The sequence below is a fragment of the Ptychodera flava genome, chromosome 14, assembly GCF_041260155.1.
Source record: "Ptychodera flava strain L36383 chromosome 14, AS_Pfla_20210202, whole genome shotgun sequence".
NCBI classification, from domain to species: domain Eukaryota; kingdom Metazoa; phylum Hemichordata; class Enteropneusta; family Ptychoderidae; genus Ptychodera; species Ptychodera flava.
The window spans coordinates 23,055,780-23,082,643 of NC_091941.1; the positions used below are offsets into that span (position 1 = coordinate 23,055,780).

At 36.5% G+C, this 26,864-nt stretch overlaps 1 protein-coding gene across 12 annotated transcripts in view; it reads left to right on the top strand.

Moving 5' to 3' along the window:
* LOC139149803 (1-phosphatidylinositol 4,5-bisphosphate phosphodiesterase beta-4-like) overlaps positions 1 to 26,864 on the top strand; it is a 127,445-nt gene that overhangs the window by 74,597 nt on the left and 25,984 nt on the right. For all 12 annotated transcript variants that reach the window (XM_070721786.1, XM_070721788.1, XM_070721785.1 and 9 more), the window contains exons 5-14: positions 15,212 to 15,352; positions 16,919 to 16,998; positions 17,862 to 17,997; positions 19,792 to 19,892; positions 20,688 to 20,854; positions 21,325 to 21,535; positions 22,037 to 22,130; positions 23,314 to 23,478; positions 23,992 to 24,082; positions 24,341 to 24,421. In XM_070721786.1, coding sequence (XP_070577887.1) covers positions 15,212 to 15,352; positions 16,919 to 16,998; positions 17,862 to 17,997; positions 19,792 to 19,892; positions 20,688 to 20,854; positions 21,325 to 21,535; positions 22,037 to 22,130; positions 23,314 to 23,478; positions 23,992 to 24,082; positions 24,341 to 24,421 — 1,267 coding nt within the window. The remainder of the gene's footprint in view (positions 1 to 15,211; positions 15,353 to 16,918; positions 16,999 to 17,861; positions 17,998 to 19,791; positions 19,893 to 20,687; positions 20,855 to 21,324; positions 21,536 to 22,036; positions 22,131 to 23,313; positions 23,479 to 23,991; positions 24,083 to 24,340; positions 24,422 to 26,864) is intronic.

Genomic DNA, 26,864 nt, shown 5'->3' on the forward strand with positions numbered 1-26,864 from the left:
AAACTGTGTAACTGCATCCTTTTTGCAATATGAATACGATGAGAAACTAAATTTTTATTTTTCTTGGCCTTATACATATGAGTCTATGGACTGCCTTATACATGGGAGTCTATGGACTGCCTTATACATGGGAGTCTATGGACTTCCTTATACATGGGAGTCTATGGACTGCCTTATACATGGGAGTCTATGGACTGCCTTATACATGGAAGTCTATGGACTGCCTTATACATGGGAGTCTATGGAGGTGAAAACTAAAAAGTCCTCTAACACGGCCAAATTTGATCGCATTGTGAAACAAATCGATGTGCATCTGTATGAGGTAGGGTACTATCTTTGTACCAAGTTTGAACGAAATCGCTCCAGGCGTCTCTGAGATATCTGCGTGAACGGACGGACGCACGGACGCACACACGCACGCACGGACGCACGCACGGACATGACCAAACCTATAAGTCCCCCCGGACGGTGTCCGTGGGGACTAAAAAGTAAGCATGTGAATGAGAACATAAAAGTAACCGAAGTTACAAAAGATGAAATAGTTGCCAATTGATGAAAAGCAATGTTTTTTCAAAATTTAAATTTTTCCATTCAAACACATGCTCTATATTGTTCAAAATATCACCCCTGTATTATCATATGAATGACAATGCTTTCAAGTCCGTTACAGCATCAGCAAAGTTTCCACCGTATCCAATCAAAGCCTGTCATGAAAATTGTTAACATTTTATGAACTTAATCCAACTTGAAGACACACAGTAGCATTTAAATGTTTACGGTAATCCCATAAGAATATCGGGCCTAGGCAATCTGATGTTAACAAACTTGTCATCTAAGGTTGCCTTTCACCATACATTAATAGAGATTTACCCCTTGAGATAATGTTTAATTGAGATATCGTCTCGTATTACACCTGTGTCCTCCAGTCCTGCCCAGCTACAATTAATAAAGCATGCACATCTGTGATATTCATAGAATGTTACGCGTACATCCAAAAACGGCTGTCATAGCATGCAAACTGTATCATTTGGCATCATTAAGAATGAAACAAGGCTGCTTACACAGGCATGAATGACAAACCCTTGGTGACACTGGCTTTCCAATCTGCCATGCTGTGGACAATCACTGGAATCAGTAAATTTAGACACAGAAATTCAGTTGGTGTTGTGGAAAGCAGAGAATCTCCAGGAAGAAAGGTGTTTAAAAAGCACCAGAAAAAAAATATGACTTGCCTGCAGTATTGCAAGAACTAAAATTTTATGGAGTATGTGACATGTTTTCACAAGATACTCTGTTATTGTTTGACTGCTAGGTTTTTACAATGTTGCAAACAATCTCGTGTCTATTTATAGACAGAGAAGGTATTAGAGTTGAAAACCAATATGCTGCTGTCAAGAACTTCCGTCTGTCAAGACTTCCGTCTGTCAAGATCCGTTGACGTCATGCCATCGTGATGGGTCATATCATAAACTGGTGGGGGTGTTCATGGCTCAGGTTGAGGTGTGGAGTGTGGAGAACGATTTGAGCTATGACAAAAATCAAAAGGGACTTAGCGGCATAGCCACAGTGTTAAGCCTTTCTCCAAGGTTTCTTAGTTGACTACAATCTATTACAGACTACTGAGCTGACGTTAGGGGTACTCACTTTGTGTTTGCTCACTCTGTGAGCGCTAGTGTTTGGTACTGAGTTGCGTGGATATCCCCTCATGGCCTCACGTGATCTGGGCCTGTTGCATAATCTGCAGATGATCAAATGCCTCCGAGTCTGAAAACTGTCATTGTGTAAGCCTGTCGGCATTTTCCTTGCATTTTTTTCATTTAATTTTGCAAAATATCGGTGAGTACCTCAATATTTCAAGATAACCCTTTCTTCCCAATCGTTTCCTGGAGTTTCAGAGTCATATGAACGAAAATGAGTGAAAGTTTTAGACAGGAAAATCGGACGTCGGCCATGTTCAATGTTTACAGTACAATCAGAAGTTTACGTGGAGGAATTAACCAACAAACACAGGAGTGTTCATGATGCCCGCCCTCTAGAGGCAGACCCTCCTATATGAAGTACCACATTTGATGCTTGTGGAAAGCTTGACCACACAATGGAGCATTTAAACTTTTAGAAAATGACAAACTGAAAAAGAAGGTATTCAGAAAATATCAAATACTGAGGAAAAATGTGCAAATATTCAAAATAAACAGGTTAACTGATTGGTCAGCTGTAAAAAACAATGAAAATGTTTATGATCAAAAGTTTTTGAGATACGCACATTTTAACAAATACAGAAATTATTAACATTATAAATATAAGACCAAACTATTTTTTCAGGGATGGGACAGGTTGGAATGAGGGGTGAGAGACAAAGGCACTCCTATTGCTGCATGTGGATGCAGCCACACCATTTCATTTACAGCATACTTATTCACTGTGTTGTGTTCAAGTTCCATATTGTACTGACTGTCATACAAGGATAACATAAGCAAATCAAATCAAATTAGAAAAGGATCAATGCTGTTGTGTGGATTTTGCTGAACATGGCTGATATTTCGCCCTATATATTTGGTATCCAGCAAAGGCATATTTTGATGTAAAGTCAAAATTAACACTACATTGCTGACAATATATTTTACCGTTTCTGCATGAATTTTCTTTTTTAAATTATAGTATATTAGTACTTCAAACAGATTAACAGTTATCGTGATGTCAACCCATAATTTTACATCACAAAGACTGTAATTCTGCCAATTTTTTTTTGTTTTTCAGTCATTTTATAAATTTTGCACTGCACAAGATGATTGAACAAATTGCAATGTTTAAATTTGTAAACTCAAAGAATAAAAATCCTTTGGTCACAAATTAAATTATTTTTTGAAAAGAAATTTACTCTTAAACACTTTTAGCATATATTCTTTACACGGTCATGTATTTCAAGGAAAATATGCCTATTAAAACAGTAATTTCTTCACTTTCAATTTTTTTTCAATACTATGACAATTATCAGCCATGAGGTTATACAAACACAAGACCAGATAGGCGTTTTTCATCATTTCCACAGGACTCTTTGGAAAATCCATTAAAAACAGTTAAAGTGACTGGAAATGATCAGTTGGTATACATTTAATTTACAGATGCCAGGTTGTGTATTTCACATGCACTCAGGTCAGTAAGGAAGTGCGTCATTACTATTTTGGACTGTTAATTCTTATTTCTGAATTGTTTAACTTTTTTCCACATTGAACTATCTTTAGGCAGTTTATACTGTAGCTTAGAATTTTTTTGATTGATGTATTTAATCATCTTTTGGGTTCTTTGGGTCCATATCCCACCTCATGCCCCTACATCATCATCTACTGTATTTACCAACAACTCCATGCCAACAACCAATTACCTGACCTGGCCACACATTAGAGAAGGTACAGCGTCATTGACGGTATTTTTACAATGTTGCAAACATTTTCATCGATTCCGTGCAAACCAATGCACAGAGTATATCAAAGGCAAGCATTGTGGCTTCCTGGACAACGTATATGTCCAGATCAAAGGCATTGATATATAGGCAGGGACTGCTCTTTACCATCCCAACCCATTTCCCCGATCAGCCATACTCATAACAACGATTGGATTAATCCAAATATGGCAGCGATGGTTAAAGGTTTCACTGGTAGGCAAATAATACAGACAAGTTTAATCTACTGTTACAGCACAAGGAAAGTTTTTATGTCGTGAAGTTTGAAAGTTTTAATAAAAACGCTGGAGAAAATCAGGGAGTTATGCATGTTGGTCATCAATTAAAACACTGTGTTATTGTGTAGGTGTTTTAGGCCAAGTTTAATCTTGTTAAAGGTAAACCTGCTAGTGAATTAAAAGGTATTCAGCAAATGAGATCACGTCACAAGAGAGTACTCTTGCAGATTAAATTTATGAAGAGTCTGGATTGATTGTGTATGCTGTTCTTGCATCAGTTGTTCAGGAGGTGAGGCCATTTGCAAATTCTTGCTGTCTGTGATTGCCAATATTGTCAGGCTGGCAAGTCAAGCAGCAACACCATCGTCAGCAGTCTGCCAGAATCAAATGTCAATGGTCAATAAACAACGGGGTCAGTATCAATCAGAAAATGACTTTTTGATTAAAACTGGTTTTATGGCATTTTTCGCAAAGTGTGAGGGCATTTTAATCTATGGAACGTATCGGCTTGTCAATTGAACCAGTTGAATTCTGTGGATTTCATTAGACTGGGTGATAGTGGGACGTGATATTCATATCAGCCCAGCAGATTTCAATCACGTGTGATTCATCAGAGGGCAACTTTAGGCATTGTCAAATAGATGTATGACAAAGGAGACAAGTTATTTTTTTTTAATTGAATCTGCCAATGAAGATCAGCATGTCAAATGATTGGCTGTTCTGTAAACAGTAATCATACAATCAGTTTTCAATCTTTCATTGTATTATGGTTTCTTTCGATATATTGAATGTAAACAGTTGTAAACTTTTAGTGACTAGTGACCAAAAAAATGTAATTTTAGCTAATTTCAACCAATACAGTCTTGCTTATGCTAGTTTAAGTGTTTTGAAGTGAGTTTTTATATAGTTAGAAATGTCATTTTAAGTGAAAAACTTAAACTTTTACTCAAATTTTCCACAATGAGAGTTTCGATCATACTCTTACCAAATAAAAAATAAAAATGGTACTAGAGAAACAAATTACCTAACATTTACTGAATATTTGATATTCAAAATGGCCACCATCCCTGTGTTAACACCTTGGGAAAAATACAATTTTCGATTTTCAAAAAAACTGAGATGGTGCAAATTTTTCTCTCTCCAAAAGCTTTAAAATGAGCCCTCACAATCAGTAGACCAGAAAAAAATTGAGTCATTTTTGACTCTGAATATCTGTCCCAAGGTTCATTTTATCTAGCAGAAAACTCAACTGGGTGAAAAAATTTAAAATCAAGGATAGTTAGTTTTATACAAATCTGGGCAAAACTATGGCAGTGTACTTGGTCTTGATAAACTAGTAGTCAATGCAAGTTCAAATCCAATAAAAAAATAAATTATTGAAAGGTAAGACATACAATTAATATAGATTTTTTTGTCCTGCATTGTATCTATGCTGTCATCGGGTTTTCAATGCCTAGTGCACATATCAGAGAAATTGTTAGGAGTCTACCATTCTTCCATGTTATGTGGATGACGTTGAAGTTAAAAACTTCTAACTTCAGGGTTGTATAGTTGAAATGCGTATAATTGTTAGCGCTTTCCTACTTAATCCAAAACCACAATAAGTAGAAAAATATCAAAGTTGCAACTGGCTTGGTTTCTGTAGTGCTGTATGGAGCCTACAAAATTAATAGTGGTAAAACACAGAATGGAACATGACAGTTTAAATGAAAAGACAATTTGTAATCAAAGACTCACTTTGAGCGAAGGCTTTCTCCCTGTGTTCGCGATTAAAGTAAAAACATTTCCATTTGTCATTGTTATTGATTACAACAAATCTCATGTATTGTTGTTGCCAATTTAACAAATTCAGAACTGTTCTATTCTCTGTCAAACTTTTTTGTATTTTATCAAAATGGTCATTTTTAATTAGACTGTGTCACCAATGCAGAAGTGTAAGATTGATCATGTTGAAACGACTTCAAGACAGTCCTGTTCAATTCCAATGATTTTTCACAGTTGTAAATCCTCCAGAGGTATATTTTGTACAACTTTTTTTTTATTTTGAAAAGAAATCACCATCACTTAGGAATAAAAAGATGAATAATAATCACCTTGTTTATATATGTATGTAAGTTTAATTGTTTTGTACCATTCTGGAAGAAACGGTGTATATCGGGCAGATGTACATTTGTTAAAGGCTGTGTCTCCCGAAACAAACTTGCAACGGTTGGTCATGTAGTCTATATATGTGAGAGTTAATATTAATCAGTTGGAGTCAAAGCTACTGATGAAATTTGGCTGAATTTCAGTCTGATAAAGAGATACCTTGCGAGTTGGTTACTAGTTGTGCTTTACACTATATCTAAATTTTTTCTTTGACAAGACATCAAAGTGTGTTTGTCACTTTATATGCTTTTCATTCTCTGTATAAGTAACTTTGAATCAATTCCCCCATCACTCCTGAACTCAATCTCCATTAGAATTAATACCCTGTTTACATTGTCAGCTCACGACTATGCAAGCTGCATTGCCTACTCTTTTTTATAACTAATTTGGCATGCAAACTTTTTGGTTTTTGAAATTTGGTTCTTTATCAGGATACATTGGACAGTTTTAATCTCAGAATGTGGTAAATTGAAACAGCAATCGCTGTTATCGAAATTTGATACTGTTTGCCCTAAATGCTTGATCAAATCTGATTGGCTAAATCACTCTGTCAAAAAGCCAATAAGAATGTGATCAATCAAGGTTTATACAAAACGTCTGACAGAAGGTAAACAGAGTGGAAAGCTTAGATCTTTACCCTCAAAATTATTTAAATTTTTATTTGATTTCCCATGTGTGACAAATAGCAAAGCCATCGAATTATTTTCAAATTGCATTTGAAAAATACTTACACTGAAACTATAAATTGTGTTATTCCATTGATTTTTCTTGGCAAGAGAACAGAGTAAGCAATGTATTCTTAAATTATTTCTGTATTTTTATGACAAGGGATAGCTAACCTCTGTAAGAATTTCTCATTGGATGAAAACAAAAATAGCTGCTGTTTTCAAAAACCACGTTTGCTATATTATGAACCGAGAATATGTGCTGATGAAAGGATTTCCCATGAGGTTTGCAGAGAGGCGGCAAAAAGTAGAAAAGAAACCTGCAGAGCAATTCTTGTTGCCTTGTTGCTTTTATAATCTATAGTCACATGACAGCCCCGTGACAAAAAATTTAAATTTTGAACAAACAAAGAATTGATGCCATGCAAGACCGTAAATAAAAATTGTAAAATGGTGGAAATGAAGTTAGCCTTCTGACCATCCACTCCCAAGATAAAACTGTTTCATCCTTAAGGATGTACGAGTGGTACGCGCGTGTGGAATTTGTCACTTCCCATAGGATTACATTGAAATTTGCTGGAAAATCAATTTCTACTAATGTCATTTTCATGAAAATTTGCACAAAGCTCAGTCTAGAGAAATAAATAATAGTGATCAAATAAAATGATATGGTCACTCCGCTAAATTTTGAGATAAACGGCATTGAATTATTTCGTCCATAGAAAATGCATTGGTGAAAAAAATGCTGACTCAGCATTTTTTCTCATAAATGGCAAAATTCATGGTCATGTATCTCACAAACGAGCGCGGTGACCCCTATATTTTATCACACATTTTGATAATACTTACAAAGGAGAATCCAAAAATCGACAATTTAGAGAAATGACATTACTTTTAATTTTACCGATCGTACATCCTTAAGACTACAAAAATGCTGTTCAGAAGAATTTGCCGCTGATTTTGGACAGTTTTAGAAGTAGAATTCAAAATTTAGCATGATTAGAGGTTGAAATTCCAGGAAAAACGCCATGCAGCTCTTCTGAGCCTCATACTGAAATGTCTTCCGGAAGGCAATACCAAAACATCTAAAGATCTCTGTGGAGTATTTCACTGTACAGTTCTCTTATATCAGAAGCAGTGTCACAAGTTGTCTCAAGTGTGAAAGTCAGTGGAATAAGTTGAAGTGAAGACGATAAGATGCAACATGTTCCCTTCTCAATAGCTGTGCCTTTCTTGCTCTGAATGCACAGTAAAGTAGGCTTTGTGGAATATACGGTATGTGCTTCGTGAATATTTATAGGTGTGAATAGATGATACGATTGGATAGTTATGTTCAAATCTCTTGTAATCAAAGGTTGCACATTACAATACTAATGCTTGCTCACAATCCTTGAGTTTAAAAAAGTTAGCAAAAAAATGCATAATTTTGATTATTAATACAGTTACTGTGGCTACAGTTCTACAAGTCTTCTCCAACAAATGGATAGCCAGTAGCACATACAGTTTTGCAACGGTTGGGTACAACGGTTGCGTGTTTCACAAGGAATGTGTTGTGTGGAGCATAAACCTCAGATGAAGAACTTGAACTTCATTGCAGAAAATTCAGCGTATAATCTACCACATCTGATATGATTTATAAATTAAGTATAAAGTTAGGAACATAATGATTCTGTGTTGTATGAGTAACAATATATTTTACAGCAATTTGAAGTCAGGAGATCATGTTCAAAGACAAACTTTGTATATTTTTATTTGTGTGGAGCCCATTGAGTGATTTTGATGTGCATTCTTTGACAGAACAAAATATACCTATCCTCTGAAAATGATGTCAATTGTCTTAAGGCCCTCTCTATAATCAGTTTTGTCCTCATCCATTGTATTCATCCAGTGTAGATGCTCAGACGCATTGCCTTCTACTTGCCAGCCAAATCATGAAAAAAAATAGAACATCACACTTTACAACCTGTGAAATGCACCTGATACCCACAATGCAATGCATGATACCCTGCTTGAACTCTTCAGTAGTTTCGCATGCCCAGCCGTTTTCGCTTGTAGCAATTACGAGATTGAACAATGTTGCAAAATATTTTAGTACTGCGGGAGTGTAATTAGTAAAGCAGTATGAACATAAATTTGCTGTGGTAACACTGTGTTTTTATGACTGTATCAAATAATTCAGTTTCATGCTGTGTGGTTTAAAGGTCAGCAACTTGCCAATCGTCATTACAAAATTATCAATTTGCTTTCGCCTTGACCGTATTTCTGGATATGCCAGTAACACTGATTCTATTTATATCCTGCCTAGTTTGAAGAATTTTTGCTGGCAAATAAGTCTTCTAAATCAGAATTTGTAAGAAACAATGTTCTTATAATTCTGCTGGATGTGCCAAGAGCTCTCTCAAATCCCAGCAGCTAGTGACTTATGCCATATTATATCACGTCTTTGAAATTATGTGACCAGCAGAATTTAAGTTTCTGCTATACTTAAATTTGTATATCTTCTTGCTTTAAAGGTTGATGATTTTTAAAAGTCGATAATGTTTTAATGATGAATCGATAATCTTGCTGCTTATCTCAGACTCTGTAGATGAAGCAAGATGTATGTGTACTTTGTAGGAGTAATAGATTTGAAAAGAATCGGTCTACAAATTTGCTGAAATTCAATTAATTGTTTTCATGTAACTGGATCAAAAACAAAAAGACCAGAATGTTCAAAAAACCTCATAAAGACAAAAAAATATTGAATGGATAATGAAAAGTGGTTTGACGCAATTATTAGTCACTATTTTCAGTTCATTCGGAACAAGGGTGCTCTTGTATGACCAACATTGACAGCTTTGAATAATATGGTCTGCAAAGAGTGGCTGTATACTACACCATAAAAACTATCATCAGTAATTGCCATCCATGAATAATTTACCATGTACAATTCTCTAGATACCCATCTTTATCTTTCTGTTGATAGAAATTTCGTGGATTCTGGAATAGATGACACTATGTTATGAATTTTTTTTCCATTTTTTTTTTCCTTTTGTGTACACGCAAGAAAAGTCAACAGTGCATTGAAAATGATTCCATAAATACTTACAGTTGTCATGACAACATTTTACCAGGTGGATCATCATTTTTTGATTTCGCCTTCGATGTTGATGATTCAATAAATTTGAGATCCTGGCATATGTTGCCAGAGGCATTCAGTGTAGGTTAACCTGTTCAGCCGTCATGGTAACAAGGGCAGTTTTGACCTCTTTCGGTTTTGAGGTCAACGTTGATACCTGTCACACCGACAGTGTAGGCAACAGCATGTTGAATTCCAGGAATCCTGCCGCATGCTGATAAGTAGCCTGGTTGCCATGGCTACACGGTGATGATATTGGATACGTTGCCTGTGGGAGCAAAACCATAGTCGCCGACTGGATGTCAGTTATCACTATCAGAAATGAACATCACTGTTGCATAGCGATGGCTGCCAGGAGCAGCCCTTCAGATTCTCCCCTGACAACAATAAGAAAATAGAGAAATTCATCCTGCTGACAAGGTCAGAAGAACACTCAGAGAAACGATGAGAGTGACATCCAGGGTTTTGAAAATGAGAAGTGCTTGAAGAACACATTGATAAGACAATTTCAGCTGGAGTCTTAAGGTCAACAATGTTAAATATTTTTCGATTGATTCGGGAGTCAACGAAATTTATCACTGAAAAAGTATGTCAGCACGCATTATACAAAGCCCATCTGTGATGCAAGTCATTTTTGAATACAAGGCGGTAATCAGCAACTAATACATATCTGTTATTTTTAAGTTTACTTTGGCGACTTCCCTCACTTTAATATGATATCTCATGCAAAAAAATTGTCTTTACATCTTGATGTAGTTTATAGTACAAACATTGATATTAATATTTTATGTGGCTTTGAGTTCCATTTTGCAATAACTGTGTGTTTTCACTCTGTGAAGTGCTTTCGCTGAGTAACAGTATATATTGATCAAACCAGCTTGTATCTATGCCGAAGATTTTAAATGACTAATTTGCATATTCATTGGTCATTGGGCATGGTGAGACGATACGTTAAAATTACTGAATTCGATCAGGTTTCAGAGATATGTTCACTGCATTTGCATACATATAAGTTGAAACAAATCTTTTTTTGCAAAACTTGTAAAGAGTCGTTGTTCTGATTCACGGAAGTGTTACTTTCAAGTCTGTGACGTCTCTCCGAATTTCAATTGCGTACACACCACACTATGGTATGATCGTACATGATGATTAATGTCGGTAAACTTTGAAAAAATTTGAATTATTCACAAAGCATTTTCACTGTATTCATTTAGATGCAAAACAACAAGCATTCAATTTTGCTGAGGCATGACAAATATCAATTCTGCTGTTTCATCACATTGTGTCTATATCCTCATAACGTTATTATATTTCAGGTGATGCATCTTAGTCAAATCAGTCTTTCTCATACATTATAGCATTTACAAAACAGTGCTCTTGACTAAAGTCTTCTTATGATGTGATGTGAATGGTCAATTGACGTCATTTCATCAAAGCGTGGTATTTGGAGATTGTTACCCAATATTGCTTGTTCCTGTGTCATATCAGCATGGGTGTCATTTGTGCTGCGTCAGACAGGAGATGAAGTTCAGTGTCCGATGCAACATAAATAACACTCATGCTGATACGACGCAAGGAACTGGCGATATTGGGTAATAAGCAATTTATCATATACTCATGACCAGAATTTCACACAAATGACAAGAAAGACCTTAAATTTTGAGGCGTTACTTCAATCTGCCGGGGATATAAATGTGGAAGTATTTGTGTGAACAGGCTTCATTTAAAAACAAAAAAATCAACATCATGTGCAACAAATCTTCCATATCTCAATGAGAACACCGTAAGAAAACATACCGGGATTCAAAAATAGTTGCAGGGGAAGAACTTTTTATGGTGCAGTATGTTATTGCAATTGATTGTGATCAAGAATTTTCATCAGCTTTCAATCTCTCCCAATTTTAATCGCACTTGATCGTCTTACGGAGCAGAGAGACGACCATTTTGTTTGTTTATACTGAGAGTTGCCATGTCAGTGGAATAGACTGTGCTGTGTGAACGGTAGAATGTTGGCTAGAACTGTTCTAAAAGAATTGAAAAACTTTAACAGAATAACCACAGGATGACATTAGAAGATTCAACATTGCTATTCCCGTATTTACTATCGGAAATATCCTTATATTTGTTCCTCAAGGCCCTTCAAATTTTCTTTCTTTTTTTTCCTTTTTTTTGGGGGGGGGGAGATACAGGTCAAGGGGTACATTAGTATTATAGTCTAGGAATACAAAGCAGTAATTTCTGTTGTATCTCCCAGTTTAAAACCCTTTCACCCCCAGTTCCCTGTATACAGGTCCAACTTTACCATAGAAAACAATGGATTTGGGACAAACCATGGGGGTGAAAGGGTTAATAGCATCCATGAAAGATGGAATCCTGCTCCCTCCTCCTCTCCAGGCCACCATATTAAAGTGTTCATGGTCAACAGGAGAATGCAATCAGTTTTAGGCTTTTTTCAAATGACCACAATTAAATACGTTGTATTATTCATCCTGTATGCCCAATAATTTGTTGAGTTGTGTGATGAGCCAATAAGAAAACACCTGAGAGTCATGGTGAATTAGCATCTCCAAGGTGACAGTACTGACAGACAGTTCAAGTTGAAGCTGTGTAGCAATTTACGAAAAGTGCCCTACCATACAGCAAGTGTCTTCATCAATGAAATAAGATAGAATACTTTTCTGCATTTTGCTGTTTGACCTTTGAACTTTCCAGGTGTTTCCTTTAACATTTTTGTGTACAAATGTTCAAAAAACTTCAAAAAATCTCACAAAAATAGGACAAAGGTGAAAGTGGCTTGGTGCAAAAGAAGCGTTTTTTTACCAAAGCGTTATACTGGTGGCATCATAAGAATATTTCTTTTGGTTGTAACATCTTTATACTTTTAGCCACTAGATATTTTATCCCCGCATAATATTTTTTTAACGTGACGCTTTCTATCATTTAAAAATATGTTGACGCTTCTGGGCAATCCAATACTTCATGTTGCCATCAGAACAGACTAACAGTACTGAGAGGTAGTGAAATTCACAGATTTTGGTTGCCAAGACAATATCCAATCAGATCTTGTGATCTGAAATCCAAAGGTGATTGAATGTTATTCCTGCCAGTATAGCAGTCAATACTGCATTGAAGGGTAGCCCCAAGGTGATCAATACAGCGGAAAGTATGGACAAAAATAATTTGTGAAGCTAATGATTTAAAAGGGAGGTATTTATCCACAAATTGTTCAAAGTGAATGCCAGAGGGCACTTTGCAAACTGCATTGTTCGTTATATGGCTTGCGAAGTCAGACAAAGATGAAGGTAACAAAGCTAAATGATTTATTGCTTTTTCTGAATTCAAAATGAAATAACACATAAATCCCAATCCAAATACGAGGTCAAAGTAGCTGCTCCACAGATTTTATTCATCAATGTGTGAACTTTCTGCCGGGGCGGGGAAAACTACCCCATGAACTAATTGTTCAGGTGATGGATTTGTTTTGAAAAGTGTTAGAGAGAAATCTATGTGTTGCACAGGATAAATTGTACAACCACAAATGTCAGCCGTTTCACATTCTTGGCCCATTTCTTCAAAACTCATCAAAACTCATTCTCTGTAATATTTTTAATACTCGAGCCTTCAAGCCAACTGGCAGTTTTAATATTTGTATACTATCAATAGTGAAAAGATGGTATCTTTTATATCTAAATTGGCATAAATTTTTGATGTAAAACTTTTTAAAATGGATAAAACATAGGTGAACAAACCGAGCTTTTATGACCAGTCAAGTAGTTTTTTGGCTGCCAGAGCTGAATTGAGTGGTGAATTATTCATATTCAGCTGTTATTACATCAAAGCGCCAGCTGATGAAAACATGGTGAAACACCAGCATTACTTGTATTTTCTATATATCATACCTCAGAAGAGTAAAAAGTTAATGGATATCATTAAAGTGAAAAACAACACTGATTTAGTGTGAACATTTCTGGAGGATTATAATCCGGCCAGTTTGCAAGGAAGTAGGAAAAAAACATGCTTTGTAAAAACTCATGTAATACTATGCAAAAGAGATCCTCAGGGATTGTTTTAATTGAGTTGATGCGAGAGCACGGTATTTAACAAACATACCGAACAAAACATATTATAAGCTTTCTGTTCAGGTTGTCCATAATATTCCATGAAAATATCTGTTCTTTGTAGAAGATTATGGCGTTAAAACTCGATTTGCATGGAGAATATTAAAACAGACTGCTCCTCCCGTGCTAAAAATAGCCAACTTGCCCAATTTACACATTGCCCCTATATGTAAACATCTTCAAGGGTCATCTCAAGAGCGGGAGTTACTGGATCTGATAACGCAATCAAGGTGGAGTGTAGTGTTTCCAGGCACCATCTTACAACTATAGTTTCATACCCACTTGGCCTCAAACGTGATTAGCTGCAGTGTACACTGCAATTACTGCTCGATGATGTCAGTGTACTGCTTATAGCATCTTTTTTTCTATTTCTAATCAAGGTAAAACTTATTTTCTGCCGCTATTCTTGTAACATTACTTGTAAAACTCTCCCTGGGAAGAGGAATGCTTGTTGTGGCTGCAAATTATTCAAGGCTCTGACAGATGACATTTCAAGTTTCCTCGTGACGTGAGGAGAGATTCCCATGCTGAAATCCAGTGTGATGAAAGACTGTGCAGGGTCCCAGCAGTTCTCCGTGCATCTCCTGTCTATGTTGAAATGGAGATCAGGCGTAACTGTTGATACAAGCGCAAACATATGAGCTGATTCCCCATAGCGTCAAAGACACACTATATGCAGAAATTTATATCGCTCTTACAAAAATGACTTAATAAGTACCTCGCTACTACCTGTATGATGATTGAAACTAGAAAAAATGGCATTAACTATCCACTTCAGCGACAAAGATAGACTTCCAGAAGATAGAAACTGTCAGATTTTGTACTGGCAAATGCCAGTTTGCTTGGAATAATGTATTTCATTTACATATATAGTTACAGTTATACGTATAGTTACATTCTTTTAAATTCTGCAGTTCAGATCTGCAGATGAGAAGATTAATACTAGAATATTGGTACAGGACTACATCAGCATTATCCATATTATCTCAATATTTTCATGCGACAATCCACTCCACAAAACCTTGATACATACCAGAAATGTCTTTAAGGTAGAATACGCCTCGGAGACTAATATTGAACTCTAAAATTTTCACAATTCTTTTCTGATCTATCACTTATGGGTGTTCATTTTAAAGCTCTTTGAGTTAAAAAAAATTGGAGCAGTCTTAGTTTTTTTCGAAAATTGAAAATTTCACTTTTCTCTATGCAGTAAACACAGGGTTTTCAGCCATTTTGAATTTCAAATTTCAGTAAATGTTAGGTAATTTGTTTCTCTAGTAGCAAACTTTGCACGGTGACCCCCTGATTTTTATTCTTGATTTGGCGAGAGAAATGGTTGAGAGTTTCATTGAGGAAAGTATGAGCAAAGGTTTAAGTCTTTCACTTTCCAGGCGCATACTACCTCAACCAGTCACAGATGTTAGTAAGTTATAGGAAATTCTTTAATCATTTTTGCTTTTAAATTTCCATTTGTCATCCTGCAGGAAAACAGCAAAATTTACTCTGTCATGGACCCTGATGGCTCAAGAGAATTGGATGAAAGGTCCATCACAGTGTGCAGTGGGTTGGATCTGGTCAATGTCAATTACATGACCATGGTCGCTGACAGTACTGCCACAGCCAAGGTGAGTATTTTTCGCAATTAATATAAAAGGAGACACCACCTACTGTAAAATTAATGACCTGTGTGCTTTTAACAAAAGATAACAGATGGGCTTGTCAAGCAACCCAAGGTTTAGGACAATTAATGACATGCGACCTACACTTATTGTATCTTGTTTAATGTTGAGGACCAACAGATAATGAGGGAAAATGCCGCTGTGGGAATATCTGACATGAAGGTCATTAACCGTAAAGGAGCAGCACATTCAGTCTAACAATAGTGATTGGACTGTAGACTGAAAGTGGATTTCTGTCACCTACATGTTAAGAGTGCACACCTGTCATCATCAAACAAATACCCTGACAAATGTATTTTCTCTGTATTCCATTCACTTGGATAAATTTCTCATTGAAAGTATCGTGTAACTACCAGCTGTAAATTTCCGCTTTGGGTTACATCCTCCATAAACAGACCTGTAACATGCGTGTCGGGGCATTGTTCTGTGAAACAATAAAGCCTGAGTGCCAGACATCAACATCAGTTGGCATGGCAACTTCCACATGCCCTCTGGCCGTCTCTCATACCAGCTGATATTGTGTCAAGTAAAGCAATGAATGTGAAACTATGTTTAACAATCTTTACATTTTTAGCTCATATATGGTATGTATATAAATACCAAAAAGAGCTTATATTTTACAACAGATGATCGAGGCTAGTTTACCAAATGAACTCAAAAAATTTAGTTTGAATACTGCAGCAGGAGGGTACAGTAGAAATTCATCATATAGTTTTATTGCAGAGAACATTTCTTGTTTTGAAAAAAATTCCATGCAGGCTGAGCCAAAAACATACTTATTACAGTAGCTGTAACCCAGATAGTATCACTGTCCCATCAGCCTATTCCGTGAAAAGCAGTATTGAGCCAAAACCATACGTATTTCACATACTTCAACTCATTTATCGTGGTCTGTTCCAACTGCAGCTTTAGTCCATAAAATCATGTTAAAATTACAGTATCTATGATTTCAGAAGCCTTCAAAATGTTCAATTTTTCGTCAAAATGCACCTAATAGGACATATTGTGCTTTACTAGATTTAACGAACGTGATCTGATGTTGAGATATGAACTTGGCAGGAAAAGGGGAAAAGGAAAAACCTTATGATGAAGAGCATTGTAATGATGAACATGGGTCCTCTCATTACATCTCTGCCATCAAAGTTGCAAGCCTTTGCTACTCAGAAGGATATTTCGAGGATATTCCTCGAAACATTGACATTAAACCTTTGAGCGCTGTAATTTTCCGCCAAAATTGTTGTGCAACATTTTACCACTTATTATGATGTTTTTTCTGCATAGATAATTTTAGACCAAATATGCAGCACTTTTCATAGGCTACAGTGTTTGATCAGAATTTTAGGAAAAATCTGAAGAAAATTGTTAGAACCTGAAAAAAATGAATGCGGTATTTTCTAGAGGTGACAAAAATTGACTTTAGTGCTCAAAGGGTTAATACTGGCAGAAAGAATGGTCACTTGGACATCTCCACCATTATATTTAAAATTTTTATTTTGTTTTTCTACAAAACAGCAATGGGTGGAGTTTCTGACCAAGATCACGCACAATACAAGAGCTAACAACATATGTCCCATGACATGTCTTCAAAAACAGTATGTATTGCTCTCTTTCATTCTATAACTGTGCACTGTATGAAAAATGTGATTTCAAAAGGAGTGAAAATGTTAAAGGGAAAGTGGCTGTAATGTTTGATATCATTTTCAGTATTTGTGTTATAATCTATAAACCAAATACAGTTTATCAGCTTCTTCTCCCTAATGTACAGTGAAATATAAGGTATTTGCCTTGCCAACATTATGTACAATATGCAACATTATTGTAGATCAATGAATTTGTATTGGGACACAAATTCAGTACTAGATGTGAACAAAAACTGAAGGCATTTACATGTACAAGTAGTGTTGACTGGATGAGTTTTGGGTACTTCGGCATGATTGAGGACGAAAAGAGAAATTGCATTTTATGAAAAGAACAAAAATCCTTGAATATGTAGATCAATAGTTACAGCTGATTGAGCTTTAATGGCGAGATCAATTGCTGGATACAAAGCAACCTATAATTTTGTGGCAATATACATCGATATCAATCAAAACTATTTTTAACTAGTTATCTCAGAAGATAATCTGCTTCCCATTTGATTGAAACAGGAAGCATGATTTAATTAATGCCGTGTAAAACTGTGAAAGTGATACATTGTATTACAAAATAATCATGAATAATTGAATGTTCTTTCAACAGATAATGCTGATAATAGCTGTGATTTGTCGTAAACGTGTCATAAAATATGCATGTTGCATGAATGAACGTATTTATAATTCATGCATGATGATGGATGACATGATATGAACTGACAGGTCATGGTGTTCGTGTGTGGAATTCCTAAATTCTGTGATGTTGATTTGTATCTTCATTCATTTTTTTTTAACAAAAAAAACACCTACTATTATCCTTTCAGCTGGATGCGCATTTGTTTCCAGGTGAATCCAAGCGGCAACATTCCCGTCAGAAATCTCACTAGGACGTTTGCCTCTGGCAAAACAGAAAAGATGATATTTAAATGCCTGGAGGAAATAGGTCTACCCAGCGGCAAGGTATGTATCACACTATTAACAAATCAGAGCTGCTGAAATGCCAAACATTTTCCCAGGGGCTTGTAATAAATGCTCATGTTACGCACAGGTCTCGGAAATTTCTGAGAATTATCTGAATACCGGAAAACGTGAAGGTAGGCCCCCCCTAATTAAGTGGTATGCACTAGATTGTAGGAATTCCTTATGAATCCTCAAGTCTCTGACAAAATTAATTATACATTCACAAGTATTCTTGTACATGAGGTGACTGAGGTGTGAATAGATGATCTTAATGTGAGTAACCATTAGAGACAAACGTTATTGTGTGAATACAAAACATTTTCAGTGCTTGTATTCTCCAAGGAAGCAAAGTCAGAGATGGGGCATGTTTGTCATGTGCACAAAACCTGATTCTGTACTGTAAGTGTTTTGAAATGTTGATACAGACCAGGTATCTCATTCAGTGTCTCTTTGCGATTTCAGGGGGATGCTGTGCTTCATTGCCTTTGATGATGTGTTGCTGCATTTTCTATTTCTTAGTTGTGAATTACTGATCTTTCATCACTCCCCCCAATACCAGTTGCACACCATCACACTCCACTTCCCCATGGAAAAATCCAATCTTGCCATTGAAAACAAAATAAGGTCATACCAAAGTGGGGCATTCTGAAATTGTAAACTCAAGTCTCCACCCAAGCTCCAAGATTGGTTTCTCTAAAGAGAAAGAAGACTTTTCCTGGTTACGTAAAAGCTTTGGTATTATGATAGAATTGTATCATGAATCATTTTACAAAGACAAAAGATTTCTTTACTGACTTTGTACCTGGATAAAGGGATTAACTGTTCATTCGTCATAGAATAAATGCGACAGTGCTTGTTGATTTCATGTCACCTGTTCCAAGAATCACTTTTTTCATCCCTTGAATTCCCGGAATCATGGGAGTCAGGTTGTGGTTTTGCACTTAATCACCTGTACGTGGTCACAGTGTCATGGAAATTCTCCCTATTGGGCACTCTGTTGAGAGAAACAAGTGAACAAAATAGCCGTGTCGTTCCTATCACTGAACTCTAGGTGGCGCTATACATCTCAGTTGACACAATTGCCTTGGGTGCTGTATGCGGTGTTCATTTGGCAAATTACACATCTGGGGCAACTCGGAAAACATTAACCTGAAAAAAACTGTCCCCAAGCAATTTTCCTGTCCAGAATTTCATATAAAAGATTCGCATGTACTCAGAAATGATATTTTGGTAATTTCATGAAAGATAGTGGGATATCATAGAGGTTTACTTGACATGTATAATGGTCTGAAAGATAGGGCTTTCCAATGCACCAACCTTATTGCAAAACATGAACCATCAGAGAATGAAGATCCAGGGCAAATGAAAGGATCTTACCCAAATTTTGTCAAGTGTAACAGGGACGTTCAGGTGATGTCTGTAGTGGATGATCGATGATGTGGGATGACGTCTCTGGGAGATTATATCAAATGCCAACAAAGTGGAAAGCGCTTCCAGGAAAGTGGCTGAAACAGTCAAAATAATCCTGGAATTTGATGTTCATGTAAAGTATAATGGCATGGAATCGTTTTCGGATCAACAGTGCGACAATGATCCTCTCAGTGATATTTTACCCAGTTGCTAAATGCAATCCACATTTCTCCAAGTGAAACTGTATCAGTTGGTCTGAATCAGTGCAGAGAAAAAAAAAGACAAAGTGCTGAAGCTGCCAAACATAAATTTTAACCCTCTATTCAGGGGATTCAAGACTATTTTCATCTTTAAGCCCCATGATTTTCTTTGTTGCCTCCTCAGAGTGACGAAATTGATCCGAAAGATTTTTCATTTGAGAAATTTTATGAATTATACCACAAGATCTGCCCAAGAACAGAACTGGAAGAACTGCACAAGGAAATGTAAGTTTAATACAGATGACATCAACTGCATGTCTCACCCTTCCACCTTTCGTTTTGCTTCATCAGTGCTTCAAATTCAACACCATGGCATTCACATGTCGTTCACTGAAGTCTGCTGGAAACACTCACGCGTCAAAGATTTTACTGATGGCTTTCTGGGTGGCTCTCTAATTTTAGCTGCTGTATCAAAAACAGCTTTCCGGTGATGGAGAGCAAGACGAGCACTCAACTCCTACTCACAGACTTTGCGCTACCTCCTGGTGCCATTTTAGGGAGATATCTTGGCCAGCCATAATATTTACTGCATGATAGCCACGTGAAAGACATTTACCACTGATGGATGTACTCAGAATGTGTACATTTGAAATCATTGACAAACTGAAAATAGCTGTTTACCCCAGAGATGAATTCTCAAAAGCCAGTAAATGCTGTTGCGAAACGCCAAAAGGTGGATGCCATATCATCTAGAATGATGGATAATCACCTAATTTGGAATATTAGTGGTGAATATTGTACAACTGTTGTCTAATTTCTCTTCTTCAAATTTTAACACTCCGACCTCTCCCCTGCTTCCTATTAAATAAGAAATATACATGGTTTAGTCATAGCACTACTGTCAAGAGACCTATGAAACGTTACATCATTCACGTAATGTCATGATGCCCTCAGACGACCTTTTTTGCCATTTGAGTTGATCACTCAAGCAGTAAAATCAAATGGAGACTTAACTACCAGTGTTTGATGATTGTGCTCATACTTCGGTATTTCCTTCTGAACAAATTCTTATCTTTACAGCACACAGGGGAAGTATGAAGGAGTGACGGTGGATCAAATGATCAACTTCTTGAACGAGAAGCAGAGAGACCCCAGGTTAAATGAAATCCTTTTCCCTTTCTTTAATCGAGATCGAGTCCTACAAATCATCAATACCTATGAGAAGGATGAGGAATTCCTCAAAAAGGGTAAGGTGATCTCTGTGATTAGTTTCCGAGAAATGAGCAATTTCCCCTCTCCCAGAAATGAGCAGTTTTATCCAGGGACTGATTTGGTTTTTTTATATTTGTTTGATTGTTTTGTATTGATTGATGTAGAAGAAAGAGAAATTCCACAGAATAATTTCTCTTAAAGTCATTATCGTTGGCAAAGTGTGCAGTTGAAAATATGTCACTGAACTTTCAATGAACTTAAAGTACCACTCCTATTTAAGTCTGCAAGTTATTCCAAGACAAGGAATTTCTGTCAACAGGCCCAAGCAAAGATTGACCTTTATTTGACCTCATTTGCTTTTGTATACAAATGCAATCCTATCCTGATGAGTTTTGAATAAAGAGGCATTCTATTAACTTTGTGATCTATTACTTGCCCAGTTGATGTGCCTCGTGTTTGTGTAGGTACCTTTTATGTATGGAAATCATTATTGCTTGTTCACCAGAGCAATTATCAGTAGATGGCCTGTGTAGGTACCTGATGTCGGACGAAAATGCGCCAGTCTTTCTTGACAGACTGGAGTTGTACATGGACATGGACCAGCCCCTGTCACATTACTACATCAATTCATCACACAACACATACCTTACTGGAAGACAGTTTGGCGGCAAATCCTCAGTGGAAATGTATAGACAAGTGCTTTTGGCGGGTTGCAGGTGAGTGTGATATAGATCCACACTGAGGGATCATCCTTGTAACCAGCGGGGGAATGTGCCACTTATACAAAATGCAGGAATACAAACGACATTGTGATCTTGCCATGCTTCACAATGCTACACAACTGAAAAGCCATGACAAATTACAAATATAGAAAATGTCGCATTGTTTTGTCATCATAGATAATGATGCAAGTTTTTCCATACAGTGTACATTGAGGATGGAGACCACTTTTAAGTTCCCAGATATTTACCTTATGTATCTCAGTTCCATTACTCAAATATGTCTGATTGACAAAATCATCTCAGGTGAGTATTTCTCCCACAATTCAAGAGAAGAATCCTATGATTATTTTCTCAACACAGTTCGTTCATAAATGTGTTTCTTTGTGATACAATTTTAGCACTTATATCATTGCTTTTTAATGCGTTCACTGACTCTTTCCATATTTTCCATTTCACAAAACGCAATCTGAGTTACTAATGCATCTCTTGATTCAGATGTGTAGAGTTAGATTGCTGGGACGGCAAGGGAGATGATGCAGAGCCTATAATCACTCATGGGAAAGCCATGTGTACAGATATTTTGTTCAAGGTATGACATGATTCAGTGAAGTACATCATTTTGTAATTTACTCCAAGCAAAGTAGTCTACCTAAGAGTCACTTTATGACCCCTACACGACCTCATACTCTCATAGGTTTCATTGTACGCTGTAATCGAAAATTTCAAATTTTGCTGCATGAAAAATGAAAATTTTTCCGCCAAAAAAGTTATAAAGGCAGTTCATCACAAAGTTCAGTGAATAATGTTGGCAGTGTCAGAGTATTCAATCAAGCTGGTGGATTCATAACGGTGAAATACCAGAACGTAAAGGTCAATGTAAAGGTCATTAAAATGGCCAATGTGTATACACATTGAAGAGCTTAATAATACCCTGATAACACATTTAGTAGACTAATTTAAAATTCCCAGCTTCATTTGAACTGTGGTGCAAATCACCTTGATGGGAAAACACGGTGTTTAAACTGAAAGCAGCGTATAGTACCTTTAGTTCCTTATTAGAGAGATGCACTTATTTCAAAGACAATCCATTTGTAAGTCCATTTGTATGATTGTTGGAATAAAACTTTGTTTCATTGGTAATATAAATGCACAACATAGACCCCTGAAGTAGCAATACTGCTTCCACAGGGATTGACAATGATGTCATTCTGATAAAAGTATTTTTAGGACACTTTTCTCCCATACTCTTCTTTGTCACAGGTATTGATGGCCTTGCTGGCTATGCATACACCAGCTCGCTGAACGAGCCCGGCTGCCCAGCATACTGTGTGCCTTGACAGTAACCCTTAACACAAAATCATGGCAGTTGCTATTGAATAATGTTATGTATTTCATCCCAAACAAAAATATTATGCATTTTCATTTACTTTTAAATACTCAAGTTATCCTTGGAATTTTATAACTTTATTGCTTGCAAATCTTTGATCAAAGTAAAATTTATTGTAGCTCAGGACGTGATGTTTGATAATTCACTGAAGCATCATGGGAATGCAGTGTCAGTGACTTGTGTGCTCATGGAAAAAATTCGTATAGTACTGCAGTGTGTGTAAGTAGTGAGCCGCTTGTGGCGGCCTTCGGCCAACTTTGCCAGCTACTTCATGTGGTACTCTGATTCATCAAATGATGCTTTATCCTTTTATTATTTCCATTTACGTACATTTATTTTATGCTCATTAACACTAGTTTGTTTTGACTTTGCCTTTTCAACACAGGATGTTATCACAGCTATCAGGGATACAGCTTTTGTAGTCTCAGAGTACCCTGTCATTCTCAGCTTTGAGAACCACTGCAGCAAAGCACAGCAATATAAACTTGCTAGGTATTGTGAAGAGATACTTGGAGATTTCATCTTGAAGGAACCCCTTGAAGATTTTCCGGTATGTTTTTGTCATGCACCCCTTCCTCCCTCCCCTCCCGCTCTCTCTCTCTCTCTCTCTCTCTCTCTCTCTCTCTCTCTCTCTCTCTCTCTCTCTCTCTCTCTCTTATATATATATATATATATATATATATATATATATATATGTGTGTGTGTGTGTGTATATATATTTAGACCTACTGTAATTGAAACACAAATTGCATATCTTCTGTACATTTTAAGATAGTTCTCTTAATGACACAGTTGTAATTAACCTAATTTTGTATATTTTACAATATTTTCTCAGTGATTTTACATTTTCTTGCTGCACTTGGTAATCTTGAAAACCCTAGGTACACAACCCGCACTTTTTGCTTGGCTTCAGAGAATGCAAATATTGCTTTCAGACTTCAAAAAAATCAGTGACGTTTGTAAATGTAACTTACAGCAGCAGAAGAAGTGGAATATAAGGAAAGTAATGCTGTGTCACCGAATTTTTTTAAAACATTCTTTCTTTGTGATTTTTTTATGGTAGCTTGTACCAGGCCAGCCACTGCCATCTCCAACCCGGCTAAAGAGGAAAATTTTAATCAAAAACAAGAGACTCAAGCCGGAAGTGGAGAGAAGTATGCATATTTTCATGAAACTTTAAATCCACTTTGATACAACTTGGATGTCGGCAGTGTGCTTCAGTATTCAATTTTGTCTGACATTCCAACAGTCGACTCACACTCTCCCAGTCCACAAGTCAGATGAATCTAATGTTGTGGTGTAAATCCATGCATCTCGATGCCAACATTTGAATGTATGAGTGACTGCACGCATGCTGGAAAGAAAAAGAGTTTTATACCAATAAGCTTACTTTTTTTTTTTCTATTTTACAGGGCAATTAGAGTTGCTGAAGCAAGTTGGTCAGATGGCAGTGGATGTCAACGATCCTGATGACGTCGAAGGCGAGGAATCAGGTATAAAATGCAAAATTTAAAATAAAACAACTTTAAATATGATAGCCTTAAATTGCCTAGGGACAGGAATCAACTATGAATATGTGATACTGTAAGAATTGTCTAATTACGATGTTGTGTCAGAGATGACGCAATAAGTAAGTGAATGCTGAAGCTGAAAAGTCCATGTCTGTCTCCCTTTGATCATTCTTGTTTGCCTTAAAAAAATACTGAAGAGCTATTAACTCCCTTTCACTGCCAAAATTTTGGTGAAACCTAAATTGTGTTCGTTTTTAGAGATAATGTGGTGATTTTTGCTCCATCCTTTGCGTCATTTAACCTTACTATGTCAACAAGACTTCGCCCCCCCCCCCCCTCCCCCAAGCAGTTAGCACACATATAAAATACTGTTAAACATTGTATCTGTTGTCTATACTAAGAGGCTACAATGCAATGCAGTGGTTTGGGTAGCACACTCACTGTCAGCAAGGACAGTGAGTTGGAGACTCAATCATAGTATTGTTGCCTGTGAGTAAGGCGCCCTCCCCTTCACAAGTGGACAATTGGTACCATACCTCATAATTGGCGTCTTCATTAGGAAACTGGATACTTCATCCTAGAATTGCCTTTTCACCTTTTGGATGATTGGCAACAAAATAAAGAGAAATAAATGAAAATAAAAAAGCGGGAATACAACAAGGGAGAATGGCTTGGACTTGTCAGCTTTGATTTGACATTGACTGTCAAAAGAGCAGCTCATGATGGCATTTACTCCTTTCATTGCCAGAGTTGGTTTGAATCTCCCATTGTTACAATGGTGTGGTTAGACCAAGTCACACAAATTAGGGGCTGAAATATGAGTCCATGTCATTTTAAGTCACTGCATCGTCACCTTTCAAACAAGGATTCCCCAATTTAAATATGTCAAGAACATCAAAAGTACATCGAAATTCTTAACATTTTTTTATAAAAAACGATCGTCTGTGGGTTAAGATGTCCTGTTTCTCATGAAGAGTGTTGGTAGTTTCAAGAAATGATTAAGACATGGTTGATGACAAAAAAAATTGTGAGACATAAACACATAGGCACATAACTGATGACAATGTATCTTAACACTTATTATGTGTCTGTCTTTTGTGAACAGATTTTAATACCTTTTAACCATTTTACTCTGCTGCATTTGAGACTAACAAACCCACTCTTATCAAAAGTGATCTGCACGGCTTCAATCTACCAACTAACTATATTACAACACATTTTGTGTGATGCTGTTTGTATCTGAGTCATTCTTTCTTCTACTTCCTGTTTGTTTGATTTTTTTTATCTCTTCTTTGGATTTTTTTTCCTGTGTTTATACATTCTGTCAGAAGGGCAACCCCTAGCTCAGTCTTTTGGTGACATAATCTTCCCAGTTTGAAATAAAAAATGTGTTCCACTCTTGTCACAGACACGCTAATATATATTTTTCTGCTTGGATTCTGACCAAAAAAAATGACTACGTGTACTCTACATCTTCCAAGGTGGCTGTGATAACTCCTTGTAAAAATATGGACTTTTCATAACACACTAAACAAACTCTGTGGTTGAATCCTCTGAAGGACAAAACTTCAAGCCACACCGAACCTTGAAACCACTATTATATACAAATTGCCAGTTTGTAAATGAAAAACATGAAATTTTTCTACCTTTCTCTGTTTATTCCTGTTCTTGAACTGATGTATGAAAAACGGAACTTTGCTAGTATGGGATAGTGAAAACACCATCCTTTATTACAAAATGACAATATTTCTGAAAAAGTGATCAAAATTGACCATTTTGTTTGTGTGTTTGTTTTTGTCAGTAACAGTACGCACTGAAAACATCTCAACTGAAAGATGTGAAATTTCACTCTAACTTTGTTTGTACAAGATAAATTATTGTTTGGATCTGGCCTCAATTTACTTCTAATGCTTGCAAGGAAAGCAAACTTTGTATGTGCATGGTTTAACAACTTTAAGTCTGATCTCAAATCTTTTAAATAAAAATATCTACACACTCTTGTTTGACTCACTTCATCTGTCATCAGATAATAAGAAGAGATTTTTTTCAATTTCGGTTAACACAAAGTACTTGTCAAAAGGTCAGCCATCAAAGTTATGTCACAGCGTGTAACCAGGATGTAACAATGTCGTCCTTGCATGGGAACAATGAAAAAACATGTCATCTATATCTATCAGTGTCCACGATATTTTTCGCACAAAAATCGAATTTGGTATGTCGTCATAGGCGCAATGATGAAGACCCACATTTCTTCAGCAGATTTCAATTTGTGTTATGTACAAAGTGTCAAGTCATACTTTTTACTCATAAAATGTCGGCTCTTAACAGTCAACCACAGTGTACATGCCCATCCAATGTCCAGTGTGTCTCTAGCATATGCAATCTACCAAATTGTTCACTTGAGGGGTCACCTAGGCCAACCTTC